At 39.4% G+C, this 21,477-nt stretch overlaps 1 protein-coding gene across 1 annotated transcript in view; it reads left to right on the top strand.

Annotated features, from left to right (window-relative positions):
• The first annotated feature begins 1,101 nt into the window (after positions 1–1,101).
• The window catches only part of LOC121062076 (interleukin-6 receptor subunit beta-like), a 31,506-nt gene continuing 11,130 nt past the window's right edge, over positions 1,102–21,477 (top strand). The window contains exons 1-9 of the mRNA XM_040541674.1: positions 1,102–1,445; positions 3,864–3,911; positions 4,165–4,215; positions 11,430–11,541; positions 15,669–15,835; positions 16,950–17,089; positions 17,899–18,040; positions 18,196–18,278; positions 21,116–21,326. Of these exons, the coding sequence (XP_040397608.1) occupies positions 3,869–3,911; positions 4,165–4,215; positions 11,430–11,541; positions 15,669–15,835; positions 16,950–17,089; positions 17,899–18,040; positions 18,196–18,278; positions 21,116–21,326 (949 nt within the window). The 5' untranslated portion in view covers positions 1,102–1,445; positions 3,864–3,868. The remainder of the gene's footprint in view (positions 1,446–3,863; positions 3,912–4,164; positions 4,216–11,429; positions 11,542–15,668; positions 15,836–16,949; positions 17,090–17,898; positions 18,041–18,195; positions 18,279–21,115; positions 21,327–21,477) is intronic.

The following is a 21,477-nucleotide window of genomic DNA, read 5'->3' as shown; positions in this document are numbered from 1 at the left end:
CCCCCCCCCAGGCAACACCCCCAATTTTTATTGTTGAGCATGATGCTGTATGACATGGGACATCCCTTTGGCCAGCCTGGGCCAGCTGTCCTGGCTGTGTCCCCTCCCAGCTCCTGGTGCACCCCCAGCCTCCTTGCTGGCAGGTGGAGAAGCAGAAGAGTCCTTGGTTCATCCTTGATGTTATGTTAGCATTGCTCAGCAACAATCCAACCATCGGTGTGTTATCAACAATATTTTCATGACATATCCAAAACACAGCACTGTATGAGCTCCTGTGAAGATAATTAACTCTGTCCCAACCAAACCAAGACAGTAAGAGATGTTCAAAGGTGATCTAGAGAGACAAAGGTCTTGTTTCCGATTCAAAAGGCAATACTTAAGACTCTGCTTATATACACAGCTCAGACGACTTGTGTCTGTTGAATGGAGTTTTCATAGCACAGGTCTGAAATATGCCAGGGAGGACGTCCTCCAGTTATCCCAGAAACAAGCCAGTAGCGCTAACTGTGATGTTGTAGCAAAAAGAAGTTGCCTGTCTCATCAGGTCATACTGCCTCAATTCTTATAAATATTCTATCTAACACACTAGGAAGAACTCTGCATTCAGACTTAGGGAGATCTATCATCACAGCACTAAGAGAGGTGAGACCCTGGACGTGCTCTGGCACAAGCAGAATTTGGTCCACGCTTGTTTTAACAAAATCAACTTAGTTTCCTCCTTTATCTTCTCTTCCAAATAATCTTCACGCAAATATACAAATTGCTGGTTCTTCTACACTCTGCATTGACTGCCTAGTTTATTTAGCAATATCTGTGCTTCATCTGTACTTACATTTTTTATACCTCCAGGGAAGACCTCTTTTGAAGGTCTATCAGCCAATGTGTTGGGGTGAATATTGTCATTTTCATTAAGAGAAGGCAGAACTGTTTGAAAAATTAGCTGTTTCACAATGCAACTTGAACTCAGACAGGATGAAAGAGTGTGTGGTGGAGACCTTTCCTATCACAGCGAATTTCCCCCAGGGGGTGTGGCTGAAGACTGGGTGAGATTTTTTTTCAAATAACATATCAAAACTGCTTTTTGAATTCAGATACTGGTGTATTTCTCTGCCAAAAAGCACTGCAACAGTCAAATCTTTTGCAGACTTGCAGCTTTGCTTATCGGAAGCAGAGTTATTCAAGAAGTTACTTGTGAAAAATAGTGTAGCTCTATTTTAGATCCAGAGGAAAGATATGGGACTTCAGCATGTAGTAATAATAGGCCAAAAATGAACTTTTATTTGTTACAATATTGAATTTTTTGCAGTGTGCATGAAACAGAGCAACTGTAGTCAACTGAAACTGAACTTTTTATTGGAGAAATGGCAAGCTAATTTAGAGCAAAAATACACATACTCAACCAGATGAAAATGAAGACCTCAACAACTGCTTGCAGTTCAGAGAAGGTAAGACTTTGAATACAAATGAAATATTCCTTTTCTGGTGCAATATTTCTGCAGCCTACATTCTGCTTCAGCTGCCTGCTGGATTCTGGGTGTGCTTGAATGGGGTTGCCCATCCCATATGAACAAACAAGATTTCAGACTCCTTCTATTTCATTAGGATCCATGGGCACTGGTTGCAAAAATGTACTCACAGGCTCATAGCCTGCCCCATTCTCCCTTTGATGTGTAAGGGTACAAGAGAGTTTCACAGGTATAAAGCAGGATGAGGGGTCAGCAGGGTGTTCCTGACTGTGCTTCTGTGTCTTGGGAAATTCTTTTTCCTTTGAAGTGTAACAGTTAACAGCTGTTGAAGTTGGACAGAGTGCAGGGAAGGATTCTGTGGGGTTTTCTATTAATTCACATGATGTAATCCAGGCTAAATGGAAGAGGTTAAGATTGCATTCAGGGGAGACCGAGAGCCTGCGTTGTCTTTTACAGCAGAACTTAAATAAGCAAATGACAAGTGAGGAAAAACATTGAGAGAAATCCAGTACCACATCTACAGTAAGGTATAAGTCTAGGTCTGAGAAACCATTTAAGCCACAATTGGAGCAAAGTTGGTGGTCTCTTCTAGTCATTACTGCATTTTTGAGCATATCACAGGAGACAGCATAATTTATCGTGGTCTGAATAACAGGAAAATTTAAGGCATTTACAATTCTTAGACAAGTCCATGGCAGTAAAAGAGTTGAAATATTAAACACATGAAAAAGTGTTCCTATGCAAAGTTTACCTTAAAAGTAGTAGTTCAGCTTTTGTTTTACATTACAAAGGTTACTATGGCAACTGGATACCTGATCTATAATCAAAAATAGGTTCTTATTCCTATGACAAATCTCAGTTTTGGAGATTTTCATCTATTTTGATTGACAATGCATTTTCTGTACTTCTTACAGTTGATTTTTTTTTTCTTTAAATGGAAGTAACATCCATACTGAGACCTAGAGATCCAGCAACACTCATATGGACTTGCTTTATTGCATTTCTTTCCCTACAGTGTGTTCTTCCCTAATTCTATGCATGCTGAATTCAATTTCCTGCTGTTGCACTGACTTACATGGTTTTCATCTGGGATAGGTTACTTCAAATGTGATTATCCTGATCACTTCGAATCAAGGTACATAGTTCAAGTAGCGTTCTCTATCCCTTGACCTCCAGTTTGCTCTGAGTCTGTAACTCTGCAAAGCACTATCAAAACCTCCCTCACCTATGACTTGCATTGTGTCTTTGTCACTTTTTCCTTCCTGCTCATAAATTACTACTATCCTCGCTCTGTTCTTTGTGGGAAGTGTTGTCAAGGCTGATATTTGGATCAATCAGATAAGAGGGACTTTGACCCTGCATGCACGAACTGTATCTACCGCCCCTCAGCATTTTGAAGCTTACTCCCAAGCCCAAGCAACCTAATTACCAGGAAACCCCCTGTAACACCCAGTAGAATTCCATTTCTATTTTATGAATGTGCCCTTCAAAAATCTGATAAGATATAGCTTGTGCATTAGTCACATGCTCCCACTGTAGACTAGACTCATGCCCATAACTCTCTCTTTAAGATGATTCATTTAAAATAGAATTTTTTGTTGCTATTCAATACTCAACCTGAAATATGCCATAGTTGCCAAGATAAGTTAATAATTTGCCTATCACCAGGTGGGTTTGAATCCAGACTGCTTGCAGCTATTTGAGTACAGAAGGGAAATTTCCTACAGTAGTGAAATTTTCTGAAAATTTCCCTTTACTGGTTTAGCCGCAAGAGCTATGGTGGTTCTGGAGTGCCCAGAGTTATTTTATATGTTCTCTGATCAGACTTTATGGATGTGGACCTGATTTACAGCTATGGTGACTTTTGTCTACATTAGGGCTCCCCATTTTGCTACCAAAAATGCAGATACAGCACCTCTGCAGTGGTGAATTTATTTTAAATGGAAAAAGAAGGCAGAAAGAGAAGACAGGCAGGGTCTGTTGCTGCTATTATTTCTACAGTGTCTAATCATTCATTTTAGAGTAAGTCAAATACTTTGCCTTGCTTTTTTGCACATTGACAGTTAGTATAGATTTTCAAAGAAGATTAAGCTTAACCTAAGCTTAACTGGGTTTACACTGCTGATATCTTAGACACCTTTAACAATCTCATTTTGACTTCTTGTACACACCAAGGAGGAAAGCTTCTGTTTTTCATACAGGTGAAATTAGAATTTCCTAAATATATTTATTAACTTGGAGTCCAAATGTCCATCACATTGTCATTAACAAGTGGGTTAGTTGTATTCAGCCAGTAAAAGTATAGGGAGTGGAATGGATAGGAAAGTTGAAGAGGAAGTATGAAAAATAGACTAAAGACAGTGTAACATTGATGATAATCATTATGCTTCTTTTCAGAGAAGATGAAGAACTCTCTGCTCGCAGCTATCTTTTTATTTGCAACAGGTGAGTTTTCGTTTGATGCATGACTTACTGCTGTTTATAAATACTAAAAATTCTTAACACTACTCAAAGGCAAGGATGTGACCAAAGTCATGACTGAATTAAGTTCTCTGGGTAGGAGAAACTGCACTCAGCAACAGTTTATTTATTTTATTTTATTTTATTTTATTTTATTTTATTTTATTTTATTTTATTTTATTTTATTTTATTTTATTTTATTTTATTTCAGTTAAATGCATTCTTTTTTATACCCTAGATTCCTGTAACTGCTTAAACTTGGATTTTCCATTGTGCAAGCAGCTTCCAGGTGGGTAAATATATTTCACATAATATCTACTTAATTGTAAAGATGAACATTCAGATTTCCTATAATTGCTGAAGGAAATCTGCCAGCTGAAGTGATTTGGGTTTGAAATATTGGCATAGGGTTGTTTGGCTGAAATCCAGCATGTAGAAGCTGTGAATTTCTGACCCTTTCCCAAGGCCCAGGTACTCATTACAGGGCTGCAGGCACAGGGTCTGTCACTATTTCTTGTTTCAACGGGCCTCCTAGTGGCCTAGCCAAATGACAATAGAATATATGATGTTTATATTGACAAACATTTATGGTTTAGATTTAACTAATACATTACAGTTAATGGTAAAAAAGAGCAGTCAAACACTTACCAATGGATGTCAATTTCACAGCAGCTGGTGGTCATGCTGGATTTATTGTAGGCAGAAAAAATCCTACATGCTAGGATTTTTTCTTGCTAGGAGCCACAGCAGGGAAGACAGTTTTTTACTACACAGTGGCACTGGATGAGACAACATCAATATGACTGCATTTTTCTGAAATTAGCTATGCATAATTATCTAGTTCTTGCTATTACTCCATTGGACTAAAGCATTACTGAGAATACCAGAAAAAATTAGAAGAAAAACAATACGTACAGGAGTGCAAAAATTGAGCCTTGTTTGTTTGTTTGTTTTAAAGAGGAAACTGGATTGTGATTTTTTGGTACAGGGGAAGTTTTTTGTTTGTTTGCACATCTCAGAGTGCAGTCTTGGCACAGGGCTAATATTCTAAGGTGAAGAAGAACTAATAATACATACATTATTTAAAAGGAAGCAGTACAGTAAAACCAAAATGGAATGGGATAAAAACAGTATGCACATGTGTACCCACAAATATAGGACAAGTGAAAAAAAACATGGGTAACATAATATGTTCAGCTGAAGAGTGTAGTATAGGACTTCACAGGACTTTATGGGACTTTGTAGGACTTTTTTAGTATATCAGCCAGGGCAGTGAGGGTGGGGTATGTTAATACACTCTTTCCACACATAGAAGCTACTATTTTTGCCTTGGCTGTTTTTAAACTGTCTCATAGAGAAAGCCATTTTATAGAGAAAGACATTTATTTTATTTTTTTTTACTTTTTTTGTAAGACCAAGAGCATGAACAACAATACTTCTATTATATATATATATATATTATATATATATTTTATATATTTATATATATATATATATATATAAAACCCTATGCTTCTGTAAGGAGAAACAGGTCTGCAGCACTGTGGTCACCACATGGGTCTCCGTTAACAGAAATGGTTTGGGAAGAAGTTAAAAGGAATTCATTAGAAGGGGGAAATGTTTCCATTTGATTTCATCTCTCCAGAACTGTTATTTCACAGTTTCAGGAGCTGTATGTTACAAACATACTGATGTGAAGTGTTATAGCAGTTCCAAAAAGGTTTTGTTTCCAGTTGTTAATTTAAAAGAAAAGAAGAATTACCAAGTCAACGAAAGGCTCAATTCAGAGTAAATGAGGAGAATAACGTGAGAGCAGTTGCTACTTTCTCCTATTCTTAGAGTACCATGTCAAGAGTGCAGGTGGCCAAGGTTTGGTTTGGTGATTGGACTAGGAAAGCAAAGAACTAAATAATTATTCACATTTGCTGTAGAAACAAGGAAGACCTGATCTCCATCTTCCCAAAAAGGAAGCTGCACACACCTAGACTGATGCAGCAGACTTTAATTAGAAATGCATATTTCTTTTGGTAGGAGAAAGGAGGTGTCATGGGTTGGAGGTCTTAAGTCTGAGCCATACTAACATACTTTCTGGTCCAAACCAACTGTTAATTTAAATATACAGCTGCCATCCAAGTGATGATAGGCATACCAAGGACACTCTGTAATTCAGGTTATAGGAAGAAATCACTCTGAGTGAGGAAAAGAGGAGGACTGCTCTTTTACAGCATAATTTGGCAAGGGTATTCTGAGGAAACAAGCAGGAGGAGTTGGAAATCATGGTGCAATTAGAAAAATATGACCTGACTGCTATCACTGAAATGTGGTGGGATGGATCACATAACTGGAACACTGAAACAGAGGGGGCTTTGTTCTGAAGAGCTACAAGCTCTTCGGAAGAGATGGGCAGGGAAGGAGTGGTGGGGGTGTTGCCCTCTATTTTAGGGAAGATGTTGATTGTGAAGAGATGCCTCTGAGAAACAGCCATGGATAGGTTGAGCGTTTGTGGGTAAAAGTTAAGGATGACACCAAAAAAAAGGACAGCTTGTGGATGGTGTCTACTACAGGCTGCCTGATTAAGAAGAACCTGTGGATGAGGTTCTAGTAGCTTCAGCTACTACAAGCATCACATTTGCACACTCTTACGCTGATGGGGGACTTCAACCACCTGGATGTCTGCTGGGGAAGCAGCACAGCAGGCTGTGAGTAATCCTGGACCCTCAGAGTGCACTGAAAATAAATTCTTCATCCAGGTATTAGACAAACCAACCTGCGAAGCGTTACTGAACCTGCTGCTCACCAGTGCAGGCAAACTATTTAAAGAGGTTAAGATTGGAGGCAGTCTGGGATGTATTGACCATGCCTGGCTGGGTTTGTGATCTCAAGAAATATGGGCCTTGCAAAGAGCAAAGTTAGGACCCTGAATTTCCAACAAGTGAACTTCCAGCTGTTTAAAGGCTGAGATCCCCTGGAACACCATCTGTGGGGACTAAGGAGCTGAACAGAACTGGCAACTCTTTAAGGATGTTTTTCTTAGAGCTCAAGTTCTCTCCATACCCCTGTCTAAGAAAGCAAGCAGGGAGGGCAGAAAACTGGGATCCCATTTTTAAAAAGGATAGAAAGGAAGACATGGGGAACTACAGAGTCTCTACTCTGTGCCTGGGAAAATCATGGAACAGATCCTCCTGGAAGCAATGTCAAGGCACATGCAGGACAAGGAGGCAATCTGAGAGAGCCAGCATGGCGTCACCAAATGTAAATTGTGCCTGACCAATCGTGTGGCCTTCTGTGATGGAGTGACTGCATCAGTTGACAAGGGAAGACCGACAGATGTCATCTACCTGGACTTCTGCAAGCCCTTTGACCTGGTCCTACATGACAACCTGATCTCCATATTGGAGAGAGGTGGATATGAAGGGTAGACCATTCAGCGGAAAGGAATTGGCTTGAAAGTCACACCCAGAGTGTGGTGGTCAATGGCTCTATGTCCAGGTGGAGCATGGTGACGAGTGGTGTCCCTCAGGAGTCTGTCCTGAGACTGACGCTATTTAATATCTTTATCAACAACATGGACAGTGGGATTGAGTGCACCCTCAGCAAGTTTGCAGATGACACCAAGCTGAGTGGTGCAGCTGATACATCAGAAGGAAGGGATGCCATCCAAAGGGACCTGGACAGGCTGGAGAAATGTGCCCATGTAAACCACATGAGGTTCAACAAGTGCAAATGCAAAGTGCTGCACCTGGTTTGGGGCAATCCCAGACACGAGCACAGACTGGGAGAAGAACTCATTAAGGGCAGCCCTGCGGAGAACGACCTGGGGGTTCTGGTGGACAAAAAGCTCGACATGAGCCAGTAGTGCACACCCGCAGCCCAGAAGGCCAACTATGTCCTGCATTTTCAGAGGGTTGTGCTTAGTGGTGCAGAGTCTATTTGGAGGCCTGTAGCTAGCGGTGTTCCTCTGGGGTCAGTACTGGGTCCAGTGTTGTTCAGCTTATTCACCAACAACCTGGATAGTGGAATGGAGTGCACCCTCAGCAAGTTTGTTGATGACACTAAGCTGGGAGGAGTGGCTGATACCCCAGAGGGCTGTGCTGCCATTCAGAGGGACCTCGACAGGCTGGAAGGTAGGACGGAGAGGAACCTCATGAAGTTCAACAAGGGCAAGTGCAGGGTCCTGCACCTCGGGAGGAATAACCCCAAGCACCAGTACAGGCTGGGGCTGACCTGCTGGAGAGCAGCTCTGCAGAGAGAGACGTGGGAGTCCTGGTGGACAGCAGGCTGACCATGAGCCAGCGATGTGCCCTTGTGGCCAAGAAGGCCAACGGTATCCTGGGGTGCATTTGGAAGAGTGTTGCCAGCAGGTCAAGGGAGGTGATCCTCCCCCTCTACTCAGCCCTGGTGAGGCCCCACCTGGAGTGCTGTGTCCAGCTTTGGGCTCCGCAGCACAAGAGGGACGTGGAGCTACTGGAATGAGTCCAGAGGAGGGCTACGAAGATGATGAGAGGACTGGAGCACCTGTCTTATGAGGACAGGCTGAGAGAGCTGGGCCTGTTTAGTCTGGAAAAGAGAAGACTGAGGGGAGACCTCAACAATGTGTATAAATATCTGAGTGGAGGGTGTTGAGAGGATGGAGCCAGTCTCTTTTCAGTTGTACTCAGCAACAGGACGAGAGGCAACGGGCACAAACTGAAGCACAGGAGGTTCCGGATGAATATGAGAGGGCACTTCTGTGCTGTGAGGGTGACAGAGCACTGGCACGGGTTGCCCAGAGAGCTTGTGGAGTCTTCTTCTCTGGAGATACTCAAAACCAGCCTGGATGCTATCCTACACAATGATCTAGGTGATCCTGCTTGGCAGGGGTATTGGATTAGATGATCTTTAGAGGTCCCTTCCAACCTTGGTCATTCTGTGATTCTGTGATCTTGGGCTGCATCAACAGATGAGTGGCCAGCAGGTTGAGGGAGGTGATTCTGCCCTTCTGCTCTTGTGAGGCCCCACTTGGAGTGCTGTATCCAGGTCTGAGGCCCCCAGCACAAGAGGAATGTGGATCTGTTAGAGTGGGTCCAGAGGAGGGCCACAAGGATGATCTCTCTCCTATGAGAAAGGCTGAGAGAGTTGGGACTGTTCAGCCTGAAGAAGGCTCTGGGGTGACCTTATAGCAGCTTTAAAATACTTAAAGGGGGCTTATAAAAAAGGTGGAGAGCAACTTTTTGCTTGGGCAGACAATGACAGGATAAGGGGGAACAGTTTTAAACTACAAGAGTGGAGAGATAGATTAGATGTTAGGAGGGAATTCTTCACTCAGAGGGTGGCGAGGCGCTGGCACAGGTTGCCCAGAGAAGCTGTGGATGCCCCATCCCTGGAGGTGCTCAAAGCCAGGCTGGATGGGGCTTTGGGCAACTTGGTCTGGTGGGAGGTGTCCCTGCCCATGGCAGGGGCTTGTGACCAGATGGTCTGGGTCTGGATTCCAACCCAACCAATTTTGTGACTCTATGAACCTGGGTGAATCTCTGAACCACAACCATCCTGTATTACCAAGTCCAGAGACACACATATTTACTTATCAAAGAGCAAACCTTTATTGTTGAAGACTAATAGGTCTACTGGCATCTTATTAAACCTCAGATGTAAGGAACACATGGCTCTACTTATTAGGAAAAAAAAATCATTATCACATTAAATATCCTGTACATTTTGAGATCCTTATCTACTTTTCTGAAGAGAAGAAAAACCAACACATTTTATTTCTGTATCTTTTTTAAAAAGTGTGGGTGGTGGTTCGAGACACAATGGCTGATTCTTCTGAACTAATAGTTCAGACGGTAAGACACAAAGCAAAAGGAGAACAGTCAGATTTTATGATTAAAGTTTCTGACAAGAGATTTCTGAAATACTGAAATTAGCTTTACCACCAGAAACTAAAAGATGAGATCCTTTAAGAACATCATCAGTTGTTAATTTCTCTTTGGGTAAAAAAAAAAAAATAAAAAAAATCCAAAAAATAAACACAAGTTGTTTTGTATATAAATTTGTATTCCTGCTTTGTAATGTGATCTTTTTGAGTCTGGTAGCATACAATATTCTGTTGTTCTCCAGCAATTATTCTGAACTCTGGTTCTCCAGATAGAGATGACTGATAGTTTTAGAGTAATTCTGGAGTCTAGTCAATCAGTTCTGTTGTTGATAATTATTCCTGTGCTATGGTGATATAATGCTTTGCAAGAAACTCCCCAGTAATTCTTTCAGTTTGGAAACTGTGGAAATATCACGTTTGCCCTCAGTGATAATCACCGAAAGGAAGCCACTCTCTCCCCCCGACTCCTCCTTAAAATTAATTATGCAAGAAATTAATTCTTGCATGACTTTCTAAGATGTTTCACAGGGATGTATGAGGTCTACGAGATCCTCAGGTCTGGCCTATGATTTCCAAAATGTCTACAAAATTCTATTTAGCTGCCAATAATCTGCTCCAAGCAAAGCTGTTGCCAGCTCCAGTCTGTAATTCTGCTGAGGAACTGTGCCTCCCCTCCATGCAAGGCCGATGCTCCGTGTTCTGCAAGATTTCCAAGCCATAGTGACTCCCCTGGGGGATGTGTTTTGCACCATGGATCTGGAGTGACCCACCAGAAGCCACTGCCTTGCACAAATTCCAGAAAACACTTGAGCAGTGGCACACAGCTGCTGCTCTGAGCCCACTGCATCTGCAGAGACACTGAGAGCACAAAAGGCACTAACTGCCAGATCAGGAAGGTGTGAAACCAGAGCAGAGCAGAGGTGGGAGATAAAAATCTAAGGTCTGTTAGCAGAGAGGTACTAACAGTATTATCGTCTGCTATAGGGAAATTATCTTGCAATAACTTTCCTCAAAGTTAGCAAAACAGATTATCAGCAGCTGGAAGTGCTTCCTTGTGTGCATGGAATTAGTTCTGCCAGAGAGTGCTTCCAGTAGGATAAAGATATTCCAGTCAGAATTGACAAAACAAAACAACAACAACAAAAACAAATCAACAACAACAACAGTTTAACCAGCTTAAGCTTTAAATAAGTGCAGAGGCAAACTGCAAGCAAGATGTCAGTGTTGTAGGAGAGAAACACAGTTCAAAGGTGTAACAACACCAAAGACACAAGAAAAACCATGGCAAGCATTTCAGTACTACATTATTTTGCACGTAATAGCTGGTAAAGGGAATGCAAAACATTGGAACAATTCTCGGTTTTCACTGCCATGTAGGAAAACTAGTTTTTCCTTGGAAACATTGCAACTCATAATGTTTAATCTCTCTAAATGTTTCTGTCCCTTGTTCTGAGCATTAGTGGGCTGCTTGCCTTGAGAATAAACATGGTATAAGGGATCACACAGCTAGTACTTATTTCATTGCACAAAGAATGTAACTGGTTTTATCTTTTTTTTTCTTTTGATTCTCCTAGCCATCTTGTACTTTTTTGATGGTAAATAGTTGCTTGTGATGGGTGTTTTCCAATCCGCATGTTTTCATTTTGCAGACTGGGACAATGAATTGATGTGCTACAAAGAAATAAGTGAGGATCTAACTTGCACCTGGTTGCCAGCACCCAGTGCTCCAAATACTGTTATTTACAACTTATTCTTAAAATGGTAAGTCTAAAAGTTACTTCAGAAAATGAAAAGCTCTTATTGCTGTTTGGCATTATTCTTACCTGCCTGAGATGTGTTCTGATGCATTTCATCCCATTATAGATTGTTACACAATACTGATCAAAATCTTTCCTCACACCTCATATTGATTTGGTAAGAGCTGCACATTCCAAACTGTAAGGAGGTTGACATTGGCAAGCACACACAGTGCCAAGCAGAAGCTTAGATTAGCTTAATTGTCAATGCAGAAAGAGCTAGAACCTCTGCTTGAATGGAAAATACATACAGAAAAATCTGAAATAGGTGCATCGATTCAACAATTGCTCTGTCCAATCTGAGGAAGAGTGATTTACCTCTTCCTAATTTCATGAAAGGTGCCTGGCAAAGCTACTCTGGATCAGACTGGGAGGACCTCAGCAGCAACTGTGCTTATCTGTCTTTTTCACTGATTCATTAAATTTTGATCAAGATTAGACCCCTATCTTCCCTCCCTGTTTAAAAAAAAAAAAAAAGATAACAGAGCAACTTTGTAAGTCGGTAGCCCTGTTGCAGAGAAGTGAAACAAGCTCTTCATACCAGTAATTTTCTTCACTGTCCACTGAGAACATGTAAATGGTCTTGCAAGAACCCTCTTCCCACCCAGTAAATCATGTTTATCTGAGAAGCAATTATTTCTTCTTTCTATAGTTTGCTGGTCATTAGACATCTTTTAATGCTTCCAACATGTCTGTTTGAAAAACTATTTCCACAGATCACATTAATTGTTTCTATTTTTGTCTATTGGTTTGCACTGAATATTCAACACTAATACACACATTATACGTTATATATTATACTAAGCCACATATCAAATGAGATATTGGATGTGGCATGTATGAAACATAGATTTTGAAGTATTTTACTGCAATTTTGAATTATCAAGTTTAATAGCTGGAGTTAACTTGTAGATGTTAATCTCATAATATGGGTATCTTCAGTTTTCATGCTCCATTTTTTGAGGAAGTTAAAACAAAACCCATGTAAAATGTAGATAGGCAGATTAAATCAACATCTGCACAGTGCTTTTTTAAAAAGAACAATGCAGGTTGCTGTCTCAGTACCTTCATTACAAAAGGGATTTTCCTCATTTTATATCTACATATTTGGGATCTCCCATGAGATTAAGGGCATGTTTAGAAAGAGAGAACTGAGATCAGAAGGCACAATCAGTGCCATGAGGCCATGTCGTGGGGTACACAGGTTACAATACTGTATGCTGTTGGCAAATTCTGATACTTACAGCTGATTATGTTACCGCATAGCACACTGCTCTTTGCTCTTTGCATTTAAAAAAAAAAAAAAAAAAAAAAAAAAAAAAAAGAGCTGTGGTTATGAGCATCTCCTGAAGCTAAGAAAATGTCACTACGCTGGCAAGTTCCCCAGGGTGATCTGCACACTGCAGACTAGCAAGGCAGCCACCTCAGGGTGTGATTACTCTCCCTGGCTCCATCAACACTTTCCCACTGGAGGTAGCAGCAGGTGCCAATTTGCAATAAGTACCAAACTTCACTGAATTTGCTGTCTCATCTCCTGTGTCTTCCAGGAGCACTGATTCCTTGGAAGGGGAGAATCACTTGTGAAACAGCTCTCCTTCTACGGAGATGCTATCAGCCAGAGTATTTGTAATGTCATTGCTCTTAACTCTCCAGCCAAACTCAGACTGTGCTTTTCCTAGGCTGCAGAGTTGATGTTATGAATGGAGAACTGGCAGTAAAATAGTGAAAGAGAAGGTGGACAAGGAGGGAAACAACTGCCTCACAGTGTCAGAGATTTTCCCAAGCCAGAGCCAGGACCTGAACCTCAGTCTCCTAGGCTTCAGCCTAGTAATCTTCAAGAAAATCTTCTTTTCTCCCTATTCATTGGGCTAGAAGGAAAACAAAATGCATTTGAAAGGATTTTTTGCTTGCCTAGAAGAGGACATCACCCCAATCTACAAATAACATTAGTTTGACACTGAATTTTTTCCTTGTCCTTGCTTTTGATTTAATTGTCAGGAAAAAAAGGATCAAGGAAAAACTATCCCACACAAATGTTCAAACCAAGCACTCAAAACCATAGTTTGAAATATTAATGCCTGATTCACAACACGGATGGAGCAGAAGATGGGGGAACCTTCAAGGTTTTTTTTTTTTGTTTGTTTTTTTGTTTTGTTTTGTTTTGTTGTTGTTGTTTTTGTTTTTGTGTGTGTGTGTGTTGTGTTTTTTTTTTCTAGTTATTTAATATTCTATTGTGATCAGCACATTTAACACTTGAAATACGTAGGTAGGCGATTAGTATACCTACACATTTCTTTTTAAGAACATTGAATTGGCACAGCTTTAGCCTTGAAAAATCTGTTCTGTGTGTGTCAGAGAGTAAATTGTAGAGGGGGGTTGTGAGAGAAAGCCTAGACAGAACAGGAACAGCCTGCCATTTAAGTCCTTTTCATGAAGGAAACACGACTGAATGGTGAAGAAACACCAGAATGAAGTCAAATCTTTCCCCTTTAAGTGTTTATTCATTATCCCCATCCCTGCTGTTCTTTACATATTCTTTACATTCACGTGCTAGTCCTAAACCCTCCACTACCCAAGATAATGTTTTTATGGCAATTGGTTAGATGTAGGACATTGTCAGAACTTCAGTTTTCACTACAGATCACTGGAAAAGGCCAAAATCTCAGCTGGCTTCAGCCAGCCCAGATAGCAAGAGGTTTCCTCTCTAATGGAACTACAAGGACAATGTATATTGACACAGGACTGGCTCTAACACGTGCTATTCCCCCTGCTGTTAACTGCCCCAGGTGATCCTCCTTTGAGCAGTAATATTGGACGAGATGATTTCCAGAGGTCCAATACGACCTCAGCTGTTTTGTGATTCTGTGAACTGTGGACTCCTGTCTGCATTAAATGGTTTTGGCCAAAACAGTGTAAAGTGCCTAAAGGGCTCCAAATAGTTCTGGACAGTCCACATACCTTATGGCCACTGAATTTGTTTAAATTTATAACAGAGAATTGGCCAGCTATTGGATTTGGGTGAGAATCAAGGTGGCATAAAATATCTTTCCATTAACTAATCTGAAGCACATAGTAATTACGGAAGTCATTTATATAAAAAAGTTTTACTGGACAGTCACCATGAGTTGGAGGCACTTTGTATCTTGCAAATATATTCTGTACATGGTAGACTTACCCTGTTAACTTACATTTTCTGTTGCATCTTCAACCATTACACAAGGCTGAGGAGGGGGAAGACTTGAAGATTTATTTGAAAAAACTGGAGGTATTTTCTGCTGCTAATGAATTCAGTAAAATAAGGAATTTGTAAACAAAGTCAAAGGACAAGGGAGACTGAATTTTTGCTTTAGTATTGTTCTTGAAGGAGCGTTCTTGAAGGCAAGTAACTGAGGATGAGAGGAGTACCTGCTTAGGCACCTCCCATGTAGATATTGCAGTACCTACAGGAGTACTGAATACTAATGTAAAATCTGAGGAATAGTGTGTTTGTCTAGAAGGTCCAACTTTTAGTGACCTTCAAGCAGAGAAATCCTCTTCCTGGATGAATGTTGGAACTACAAACACACTGAAGCATCAGGCACCAGCAACTGTGGGTGAAAACAATGAAATTTCTCAGACTTCCTGGGCCATTTTCATACTTAGGTATATTTAGGAGAAATCTACAGGTCTGAGGACTGAGGTGGCATTTAATTATCTATGTCTTGTTCCTGTAAAGCATCAGACTTTAGTCAGAAGACACGCATAACACCATAACACACCACGTCTTTCATACCTTTGTGGTAATTCAGATTCATTCAAGGAATTTATGTATCTCCATTGTAGGTGGCAAGTAGATTTTATGAAGTAATTTCTAACCTAAAGTTATACCTTCTAAATGCTATTTACATTCAATTTTAAGTACAAGAAGGCCATACAGATTTTGTCTTGTATCACTCTGTGTATTATACATTTAAAGAATTTAACAGTTTTCCACCACACAACACAGATTTGCAAGTTTAATTTAGCTAGAATTACTGGGGTACTGGAATTACGTTTGCTGTTTCAAGTTGCTTGGAAAACTTTGGTCTTCATTTTGATTCCTCTTTTGTGAAGGGAAAGAATCAATAAACTTTTCAAAGCAAATACGTCGTCACCTTCCATCACAATAGAACGAAGGAATCTCTACATGCAACGCTCTGCATCTATTTGGATAGAAGTGAAATATGCCCATGACAGCTGTGTGAAAGGAAAGAACATCTCAGTTACACCAAGCAAAGCAGGTACAACATCTTCATGATTTGTATTACTTCGCCATCCAGCTGAAACAGTGGTAGCATTTTCTTCAAAACTATTTTCAAAATCGTAACTCCTGATATACACGTTCTTTTCACTAATTCAGAGCCTTGCAGTTCAGCTTCTTTGGATGAAATCTTCATTCTTCATTGAAGTCAATTGCAGAAGTCTTTTTTTTTTTTTTTTATATGGGAGCAGGACTTTAAAACATTTGCTAGATTATAAAATACTTATATCCCCAAAAATATATACTGATAATATCTTTGTGTACCATACTTCACCAGCTTCCTCTGCTCTCTGGTGGTTTTCCTAACTTCTTTAGGGGTATAAAAAGAGCAGGCTGACTCAGTAGCAGGCATTTAAGGAATTCTTGCTATAGGGCGTTAAAGTTTTAAGAAATCTTTTCAAGTTTCAGCTATTTTCTCAGGCTACTTGCCTATTACACAGTACTTCAGGGGATGTATGAAAAAAGAAATCCTATGAACTATGCAGTTTAGATATTTGTTCACAGATTCTCTAGAGTACCAAATCACTGAGATAACTTCAAGATCTTCCCAAAGCCCCACCTTCTCAGAGTAACTATATTCCAAGTAAAACAGTGCTTCTCACCACTGACAGGCACTACCAGTACAACCAAATTATCACTATGACCTCCTTGGGAGACTTTTGGCCACCTTGCTTTTATTGGAGGGGAAACAAAATGTATTTACATTTAAAATTACATAGCTAAACGCAGTTGCTGAAACTGGAAGCCATTAAGTTCTGTAAACTTTTCTACAGAACATGATTTTAGGTACTATTGACATTTTGATTTTGCCATTCAGACTCACTCAGAATAGCACCTGTTTAGAAAAAGGGTCTTCCTGATATCAGGAGAAGCATTCACAAAATAATTGCAGGGGGAACAATCCTATTTTGTTGATGCCATAAAGATTTAGTAATAATTTATTTCCAGTCTTTTAAAAGTCTTGCAGTGTTCAGTATTCTAAGCCAAGTCTTACATTTTATTTTCAGTGAAACACACCAACACACCTGACACATAATTACCAAAGCTTTCCTGCTTCTCTTGTATTGATAACATATGCATATTTCCCATTTTAGGGAAGTGCTTGACACCATCTAACATAAATGCTCATCAGATCACAAACCAACTGATAATAAAATGGGACATGCCTGCAACTCCTACACAATATGAACTGAGATACAGAGAGGCACTCACAGAAACCACTCAGTGGATGCTGGTAAGCATTTCCAGATGCCAATTACTTGAGAACATAAGGTGACTTACCATCAGCTCAGCAGTACATAGCACATATGGCAGCATGTAAACAGGATGCTACTGAAGAGCACAGAAATAGGGATAGCGAGAAAGCATAGCGTTCAGTTTGAAGGCAAATCTCACAAAAATCTCTTAGTTTTGTTCTGACAGATCCTGAGCTGTATGGGAGAGACAAATTAATAGTTTAATATAGAAAGAGAAAAAAAAAAAAAAAAAAAGGAAGAACACTGTGTTAGCTGGTAAATTAACCAGACAATAAGACACAACAATCAACAGTGGAAAAGCTGAGGATCTACAGAAGATATCAGAAATTAGATATAATCCCAAGTCCTGGTTATACATTAAGTGATGGGCCATATTACTTACTTTGCTGGTATCATTACATTTTCAGACTTATCAGAGACCAGGTAGCTGTGATATTGTTCTTCAGAACACCAGCAAGTATCAAAGCTAAGTAACTGATAATTTTTCAGCATATATGCCTAATCCATTTTAAAAAACAATGTTTAGACCTACACTACTGCTTACATGTCCTGGCTGAACAGAGTTAGATCATGAAGAAGAAAGTATAATCTTGAAAGAATGAAAAGAAGTTGGCTAAGATATGTAGCAATTCTTCTTTTATGATGGGGACTGCTACTTTATTCTGCAGTCAGAATAATGGTCCTTGACTGAGTAAACAGTTAATATAAGACTATGTTTTATTATGTTTATAAGACTATGTCTTATGTTTTATTGCTGCCACATACATTAAACATCATTTGTTTTTAGGTGCCCATAGAAAGCAATGCTGTCAACATCACTGTTTCAAATTTAAATGCTACATCTTCATACATTGTTCAGCTCAGATGCATAGCCAAGGATGGTCTTCACTGTGTTTGCATTTGGAGTAGAGAGATTTTGGTCCCTCACAGTAAGTGAAAGATGGTTTCACGTGAATAAGCATGAGTGTAAAAGCCTTTTCCAATTTCATATCATAGGAAATAACATTGTCAGATACTATTGAAAACATGAAGATCAAACTGATTTATATGAGTGCATGTCTTCCTATTTTCCCATGTTTACCAGAGCTCATGAGCAAGCCAAGAATATCATATAATGCAACTACAGAAATCTCTCCAGGCAGAAGAAATGTTCTTCTTAAGTGGGAGGTAATGTTCTTTTGAGTATGGGTCCCTTCTGTTATATCCATGCTATTCATTCATTACTTTATAGGAAGAAAATAGTCTTTCTCATTTTATTGAGGCTACAATGTACAAAGAAAAAGCATTGAATATTGAACTTGTGCTTCAGGATTCACTGAATTTGTGTGGTTCTGTGCCCGGTGCTAGAAATTAGCAGGCAAAAACTATACCATTTTATAAACTATATAATTTTTTACTTAAAATTATTAAAACAGCAATTTCTAGACTCAAATCATTGACTAGAATTAATATTCTTTCCAGCTAACATCAAGAATCGGTGTGCCTCAGGCTTGTTTTAGAATTAAGCTTTTCTTGAAAGATCCTTGTAAGCCTTAACATGTTCAAGCAACATACATTGTGTTTGACGTGTTCCTAAGGAACATTCATATTCTCAATAGAGACCAAAACTTTTCAGAAAAGCACTTAGTAAGTCTACTAATTTGCTAATTCAGAAGTGCAAATACATTATAATCAGGAGAGAAAAGGAAAGAAAAGTTGTTCTGGCTTACAAGAACATCTAGCTTCATGTTTCCCCTAATGATATTTAAAATTGACTTTACAAGTGAGAGGCTTCCCCCCTTCTGTAGCAGGTGGCATTACCAGCAGACTGACTATAGTTTATCAGTCAATTGAACCAGCTGAAATTCTCTTGGCAAGAAATGGATAATTGACAGTCTTGAATTCACATTTAAGGGGCCCATAGGCAATTTTGTTGAGCAAAGTGTACCTGCAGGTTTTCACGTGGAAACTAAGTCTGTGTAGATGCTGAGAGAAGGAACATCTACAAACTCCCAGAAGCTTGCCATAGAGAATGTCTAAAGCAGAAAAGACAGAGACTGGCAGAGTTTTGAAATATCAAGAAAATCTGGAAAGTTTTGTAATTACCCCCTGTGGCTTTTTGTAAGGGAAAGAAAAAATAGCAGAGGAAGTAGACACCTACGCTTCTGATTGGGATGAGATATCCCTTCTTTTCCTTTATCTCCTGAGAAGAAGACAAAGCTGCAAAGTAAATGATTCATTTTGAGATAAAGAAGTGGATTGTACATGCCAATTTAAATGTTAAGAAAGCATTCTCCACTAAAGTGCTTTAAGTAAAAAATATGTACATTAAATATGAGATCAAGGCTAGCACCTTCTTTCAGGAAATCTCTTGTACTAATCTAGTATATCAAATAAGATTCAAGTCCAGATGGCTTCAGCAAACATCGAAGAGGCAGAGCGAAGGAGTATACTCAATAATTAACATGGTAAATAGAGAAAAAAAAAATCTGCTGCCTTACTTGTTTAAGCCAATTTGAAATAAACAAACAAACAAAACAGCTTTGAAATGGTAGAGACTAGCCATAGGTCCTCTGTTCTTGTTAATGTTCCAATTAATGTTTCTAACTCTGTAAGCTCTACAGAGTTTGGACCAAAAGACACAAGATAGATGGCTTCAGCTCTGAACATCCAGCCAGGCATTACATATTGCTTTCCTCACTGGAAATAACATAAGACCTCCTGCTGCACTGCACAGTGCTTGGCTTTTCCAGTCTCATGTTGTTAATTTAAGAAAGTTAGGTTCTGCTTGTTTCTTCTTGTGTAATAGACCTCATATGCAACATATTCTAGGAATTATTTCTCCTACACACGAATATTTTCCACTTTCAAAGTCTGGTGAGAGAAGCATAATGCTATTCCCGCAGCAGCTTCATCAGAGCTTCAGATAAGGCCACTGGTTCGTCCCTCCATATGCTGGGATAAACTTCGTTTCCATTTTAAAAACTTCCACCTTTAGCAGAAATCCCTATCAGCATGTATGTCTTTGCCTTTTAAATTTGCTGACCATCATCCCATCTATGTTAGTCCAAAATTATACAATTATTTCACTAAGATAACTTGACCTCCTAGCTTAGTGTTTTCTTTATATTACTAATTCACTGCCACGTTGACTAAGAAATAATAGACACACTGGACATCAGAAGCAATTCTTGCACAATTCCCAGACTTCCTTGTATTTCTTTCAGTTTCTATCTAGACTGCAGTGGTTTGAATTTCTGTCCACTCATTTTCTGATCTGTCATGACGATTAATACAATAAAATAATGAGTGAACCATCATCACCTAAAAATTTGTATCAATAGATATGTAACATGTTCCAAAGTTGTAGCATAATTATCTGCATTTATCCTCAAAGAGACTGGATGTCTAACAGAGTCTAGTAGATGAATATTCCCAGAGGCATAAACTTCAATTCAACACCTCTTGTTAACTTTCAGATTCCTAATTATGAGGGGTATATGTTCCAGTGAAATGTAGAGAATGTTACGGCTGCTACACCGCTGCTATTGCTAGTTGGATGCACATAACTAAGATCCCAGTTAACCAAAACACTTAAAACTGTGCTTAAATCCTCTCAATTTAAGAATGCTGTTAGTATTAAGAAAATACTTTGCTTAATTGATTACTGAGAACCTAACTGAAATACTATTATTTTATCCCCATTATCAAATCTGACATTTTGTTTATACAATTCCATTGCTCTTGATTTTCTACACAGGACATAACATTTATTAGATCATAGAATCATAGAATATTTGAGTTGGAAGGGACCCACAAGGATCATGAAGTCCAACTCCTGGGTACCCAAAGGACCACCCAAAAAAAAAAAAAATCAGACCATGTATCTGAAAGTGTTGTCCAAACACTTCTTGAACTCCAGAAGGCTTGGTACCATGACTACGTCCCTGGGGAGGCTGTTCCAGTGCCCAAACACCCTCTCAGTGAAGAACCTTTTCCTGAAATAATCTTTTTCCTCTTTCTAGGTAATGCAAAGTGAGAACATCCTTGGATACTATGTTGATGTTGAAAGAATACCCAACAGCTGCATGGACTCACAAAATCGCATCATTCTAAAGGACAGAAATGTTCTTCTAAATCTCTCTATGGCTTATTATAGGGTTAATATTTCTGCCTATAACAAAGAAGGAGAATCTCCACAAACCACCTACATTGTCCCAGATTCCTCTGCAACAGGTACTTAACATTTACTCAATTAAGTGGTGGAGAAGTTTTATGATTTTGATATAAATTAACTAACAGACCAAGCAATTTAACATTCCTTGTTAACATCACCAAGCAATTTATTATTGCTTGTATTAAACATAACTTGAAGGTACACTAACTA

The sequence above is a fragment of the Cygnus olor genome, chromosome Z (assembly GCF_009769625.2).
Source record: "Cygnus olor isolate bCygOlo1 chromosome Z, bCygOlo1.pri.v2, whole genome shotgun sequence".
NCBI classification, from domain to species: Eukaryota; Metazoa; Chordata; class Aves; order Anseriformes; family Anatidae; genus Cygnus; species Cygnus olor.
This window is presented reverse-complemented; position numbering and strand designations above follow the sequence as displayed.